This window comes from Hibiscus syriacus, unplaced genomic scaffold, assembly GCF_006381635.1.
Source record: "Hibiscus syriacus cultivar Baekdansim isolate YM2019G1 unplaced genomic scaffold, ASM638163v2 tig00112523_pilon, whole genome shotgun sequence".
Lineage (NCBI taxonomy): Eukaryota > Viridiplantae > Streptophyta > Magnoliopsida > Malvales > Malvaceae > Hibiscus > Hibiscus syriacus.
This window is the reverse complement of record NW_024063355.1, coordinates 1,612,700-1,618,715: the sequence shown is the minus strand read 5'-3', so window position 1 is coordinate 1,618,715 and position 6,016 is coordinate 1,612,700. Positions and strand designations below refer to the sequence as shown.

Below are 6,016 nucleotides of genomic sequence, written 5' to 3'. Positions count from 1 at the left end.
TCATTTTAATACTTATGTTCAAAATTTAACATTAAGTTTTGGAAAAAATTGAAAGTTTATGTACTAAAACAAACTAAAACTAATAATTTAGGTACTAAACGCATAAATTTTTAACAATAGGTAGTAAAATAAAACAAAAATTAAACATTTAGTATGATTTTGAAAAATTAAAAATTTAGGTATTAAAATAGGTCAAACTGATAATTTAGGTACTAAATGTGTAATTTACCCTATCATCAATATAAAATTTTGGGTAAACTACATGGTAGACCACTAAACTATTTAGTAAAAAGTCAATGTGACCACCGAACTTTCAATTAAATCAATCAGACCACCCAACTATTTAATTGATTTAATCAAACCATCGGTCGTTAATTTTTAACAGAGGTGGTGATGTGTCTGTTAATAAAATTGGCATAATTATACATTTGGTCCTTAATATTAACATATTCTATCAATTTAGTCACTATTTTAATTCAATTAAAAAATTTAACTATTTAATTAGAACGTGACACGTGTCAATACATGATTGAAATGTTTTATTTATGAATTTTAAATTATTAATTAAATAATTTTTCTATTCAATCAGATGGTGATACGTGTTACCACCAATTGAAATGAAAATAAATAGTACTCAAAGGGAATCAAACCAAAAACTTAGGGGAGATAGAGCAACAAACACTCAAACCATTGGGCTAAAGCTCTCCAATAATTTAAAGTTACAACAAATTGTATGTATCTTTTAAAGGTTTACTAAGGATTAAAAATTAAACAAATTATTTGTTTAAATAAATTATTATTTAAATTAATTGTAAAATGTTTTTTTGAATTAAAAATATTCAATTGTTAAATAAATTAGAAAATTTTAAAATTTTTGGTTAATTTGAAAATTGTCCGAATTAACCGAAATTTGTTCGGGTTGGTTATTAAATTTCAAATAAAATTTCGGTTCGATTAATGGTTAAAGAAAAAATCGGTTATTTCGGTTCGGTTAATAATTTTTAAATTAATTCGGTTCGGTTAATAATTTTCAAATAAATTTTGGTTCGATTAACCAACTTAATTAACCAAATTTTTGCTTCGATTAATTTGGTTAATAATTTTCAAATAAATTTTGGTTCGATTAACCGAACCAAATTGACCGATTTTTTTCTTTAACCGCTAATCGAACTGTAATTTATTTCAAAATTATTCACTGAACCGAACAAATTTCAGTTAATTCGATCAATTTTCGAATTAACCAAAAAATTAGAATTTATATAACAATTGAATATTTTTAATTAAAAAAAACAGTTTACAATTAATTTAAATAATAATTTGTTTAATTTTTAATCCTTAACAAACCTTTAAAAGATACATATAAATTATTGTAACTTTAAACCATTGGAGACCTTTAACCCAATGATTTTGGAGCTTGATGCTCTATCCCCCAAAGTCCCTTGAGCACCATTTATTTTCATTTCAATTGATGATAACATATGACACCACCTGATTGAATAAAAAAATTAATTTAAAATTCATAAATAAAATATTTCAATCATGTATTATCACATTCTAATTGAATATTTAAATTTATTTAATTGAATTAAAATAGTAACTAAATTGATAGAATATATAAATATTAAAGACCAAATGTATAATTATATAATTTTATTAACGAACACGTCAAAATTAACGTCAAATGGTTTGATTAAATCAATTAAATAATTGAGTGGTCTGATTGATTCAATTGAAAGTTCGATGATCACATTGATTTTTTACCATAATTTAGTGGTCTCCCGTATAGTTTACCTTAAAAATTTATCTTACATTTTTCACCTACAACCTGCTCTATATTTTTAATCCAACCTACCAGTTTCACTGCCAGGAATTTCATTTCTCGGCCCAATAATTTTACCATACAACGAAGAGTAAGCGATTCAACACAACTTAGGTCACATTTCTACCTGTCCTGAGGAACTATGTTCTCGTTTTCTAAATGGCTATGCGTATCGAGTGTCGAGGCTTTCATCTCAGCAGCGAGTCATGTTGGCACTGCTCTCGCCTGTTAATCATAATAAAACTCCTTAGCTATGTTTTACCGGATTCAAATTAAAGCGTCTAATCTCTTACGTTTTCTAACTTGGCCTGAAAAGCGCGTTCCACTTCCTTGCGGAGGCTTTCAACGTCTGTAACGTATTCTCTGTGATCATCCTCCAACATCAAATTCTCCAGTTGCTTCTTGATCCTCTCCAAAGCTTCACCCAATCTGCAAAACTCCTCGAAAACCATTGCTTCCGTCGTTTTCAATTGCAGAAGATTCTTAATTGCAACAAGTGCCTGTGAACTCGAGGTCAGACGCATCATAAATCAATGATAAGATATACCCATCATCCAATCAATAGTTGTTCATGTATGTAAGCCACAAAACATGAAAATGTGGCTAAAGAATTACCTTCTCCTGGAGATCAAGGTCACTTGATGCAGTAAGATCAACAACAGACTTCAAGAATAAACGATTACTGAAAAACGGCATTTCAGTTTTATCTACTTTTTCTAACTGGCACTCGACCAGATCACCGACCAGAAACACAGCCTTCCTGCGTAACCTAATATCCACGCTTGGACTGCTCAATATGTCCTAAAGAGGGAAATTGTTGTCAATCGCAATTTGCAGGGGTGCATAAAACAAGGGCAAATGCTAAATTCGATCACCTGAAGCATCTTGTCTCCAGCCTCCGCAAAGAACAATTGCTGACCAGCCATATTATTTCGGATCAAGGCTGAAACAGCATAAAATGCTTTAGTGGCTTCATCTGCAGAACTGGAATTCACCATTTTCATAAGTGTTGCCAATGCCCCAAGTTCCAGGGCCTAAGACACGTACAACTTTGCAAAGTTAGTTGATGTAGAATATACATCGATCAAATGTCAAGAGGAAGATGACTTACCTGCTTCTGAACATATGGATTATTTTGACTTGCTTTCCCAAGTATCCATGCAGAAATTTTCCTTACATCTGAGTCGGAGTGATCAAGCTCCCGTATAATCACACCAAGGCCACCAAGTTTACACATATCTGAGAAGCAAAACCTTAATGATGTGAGCCACATTTCTTTAGACGAGCAGCCTAGAGGAAAAATAGCGACAGCAAGGACGAAGGAAAAGATACTACAAAAAAAAAACATAAGTACTTATAACTTAACCCAAAACCCTAGTAAAATGCAACATACTAAATATAAGCCTAGAACCCTAATACTGGGGAAAGAATTTAATTTTTTTATAAAAATGGGAGGTCTAATTAAAACCCCCATTCATAACCATCAAGCTACCAAAATAGCTCGACGGAAATTGGAAGGAGGAAAAGAGTACCTCGAGAATTTTATTTCTGTAATACCAAGTACATTAAAATTCCAAAAACCCTTACATAACCAAAATACAACCTGAAGAACAATTCTCTCTACATACCCAATAAATCTAAAACGTAATCTCTAATGGAACAAGATAACCATTAATACAACTTAAGCTTCCTAATCAAACCAAAACAGAAACATAAACAATACAAAATTACCCAATACCCGATTTTGCAAGCTCATCTGCCTTTCAATTACAACATCTGTTAGTGTGCCTTTCAATTACTGGGGAAAGAAATAAAATACAAACTAATATAAAACAGACTAAAAAATACGAAATAACCTAAATATATGCAAAGGTTACAATCGTATCCCTAAGATGTAAAATAAATTCCTATATAACTCAATCCTTTAACTGGCATATTTCCATTCTCCCTAGTTGGGGAAAAATTCTACCTCGAGTTTTTGAAAAATTCAAGCAAAGAAATTTACTATGAAAAACTTCACAAGTGGAACAATAGCCTAGTATAAATAGCTTTTTAGAGACAGCCACATAGGTAGCCATATTACAGTGAACTAATATATATTAGTGACTCTACAACTATAATCCCTAGTTTTCTTAACCGCATGAAACACCACTGCAATTCTTAACCGCATCAAAGTTTCACAACAAAGCCCAAACAAATAAAACCTAATATAGCAAAATTAGATAAAGCTCAATAAGTTCCCATTCTTAACCACATGAAGCCAAACTGCGATTCTTGTAAGAAAATTGTAAATATTGTACACATACTTGGACAGAAAGAGTTAAATCTTACTGGAAAAAGTTTGAATAATGAATATTTTAGGTTCAGTTAATAGCAACAAAGTGAAGAAATGACACTGGGCAACAACATTCATATATGGAGAAAACTCAAATCTTTAATTTTCTGAAATTTTGCATGCAAATAGATACTCATGTCAACAATTCAGATGTTTTCTTGCTTAAATTATTATGGAAATAACTTGGAAAGAAAGGGATATATATCAATTCTTGAAGCCGCTAAGTAATGCAGCTTTGGGCTAAAACATCACTTGCCATTTGCATTATCAATGGGCTCAACAAGTATCAAAAGCTCTTCCAAAGCACGATGGCGATCCTCCAAAGACAGAGATAAATTCTGCAAATCATCTAATGCAATTTGCATCAACTGTGCATCTGATGGCATTTTTAACTTTTCCATCAGTTCCTGTGCAACAGAATGCATGGGTCATTATGTCCTATACCACGAAGAAGCAAAAGGAATGCAAAAACTGCAAGCAACTGCAACGAAACAAAGGAGAAGGTTGACGTTTGATTAAAAGAAAGTTTAAAATTGAGACTTATTAAGAAGCAAGACTTTTGGGAGTTTTTTTATTATTATAACTTAAAAAGTGATTTGATGATAATAAAATTAGAATTGTCATAAGCTTAGAACTCATAAGTATGACATTTTGAGGGATTCATAAGTAAATTAGAAATCAGTTGAACATTAACTCAATATATTTTGGATTATGAAACAACATTATGAATTATAAATGAAAGAAATGACCTTTAGTAGCCGTATTGTTTTCAGATAGAAATCATATTATACAGTATATATTACAGATAGATTCATCCATACAAATGACACTTGTGATAAGTGATAACATCAGGCAAGAATAGCAGTTCAACTCATTTCTACAATATAATCACAATAATCAAAGACATTGTTGACTCAGTTGATTCCATTCAAACTATGTAGCACGCTATATTATGCTCTCTTTTTTTATTAAGCGAAAGTGATTACAAAGTAGTATGTATTCCAGAGACCGTCAACCATTTCACAATGAACTCTCAATCACTATTGCAATTTCCGGTGCTCGAATCCGTGACCTCTAGGAACAAAACGGTTCCTTAAACCAGTGAGGTAATTTGGTTGTGTTTATATTATGAATAATAAATTAGAAATAAAGCAAAAACCTGTATTTCCAGCTGACGCTGCCTAAGCTCCAAGGGAGAAAGACGTTGAACATCTTGCGCCTTTTCCTTAAGTTTTACCGGATCAGAATGACCTGATTCATAGAATACAATTGCAATAACGAATTTTTCCTCCAATAGTTAAAATGCCAGAAATATGTAAAAAGATCACCAAACCTATGGCCCATTGCAACATCCCTTCTAGGGTAGAAAATCCACCGTCGATGTCATCGGCGGTGGCTGCTGAATCATCAGCTTGCCCAGTATTGTGCAAAGGATCCCCTTCCTCTTTGGCGGTCGACCAAAACAGCCCAAAGGAAGATGACTTATTTTCGCGCTCAACCGAACTCGTCGCCACCGCCATCACCGTAAATAACAATAATGATGCCAATAAAGCTGAAATCCGAGCCATATCAATCCTAAACCTAATTTCGTCACTTGGAAACTACTGTGATTTTACTGCTATTCTTTGTTAAGAAGACAAGGTAGACTGTTCCTTAGACTGGTTGTTTGATAAAAAAAAAAAGGAAAAATTTTAGGCAGTTTCGACGACGGAACCTAAAATTATATTTAGAAATAAGATTATCGGAATTTAATATAAAATTATTAAAAAATATTATGTTATATTATTTGATTTATTTAATATAAATGTAAGATTATAAGGATTGGTTGAATGTATATAAAATTATTTGAATACATATTTATC

General features: G+C 31.7%; 1 protein-coding gene across 1 annotated transcript; it reads right to left on the bottom strand.

Annotated features, from left to right (window-relative positions):
- Nucleotides 1-1,769: 1,769 nt before the first annotated feature.
- Nucleotides 1,770-5,780, bottom strand: LOC120181275 (hsp70 nucleotide exchange factor FES1-like). The gene is made up of 8 exons (XM_039186441.1): nucleotides 5,488-5,780; nucleotides 5,314-5,405; nucleotides 4,411-4,561; nucleotides 2,931-3,058; nucleotides 2,695-2,853; nucleotides 2,435-2,620; nucleotides 2,113-2,319; nucleotides 1,770-2,044 (listed from the first exon to the last, which is right to left on the bottom strand). Exons 1-8 carry the CDS (start codon nucleotides 5,720-5,722, stop codon nucleotides 2,024-2,026), a joined length of 1,179 nt encoding a protein of 392 aa, XP_039042372.1. The 5' UTR covers nucleotides 5,723-5,780; the 3' UTR covers nucleotides 1,770-2,023.
- Between the last annotated feature and the right edge of the window lie 236 nt (nucleotides 5,781-6,016).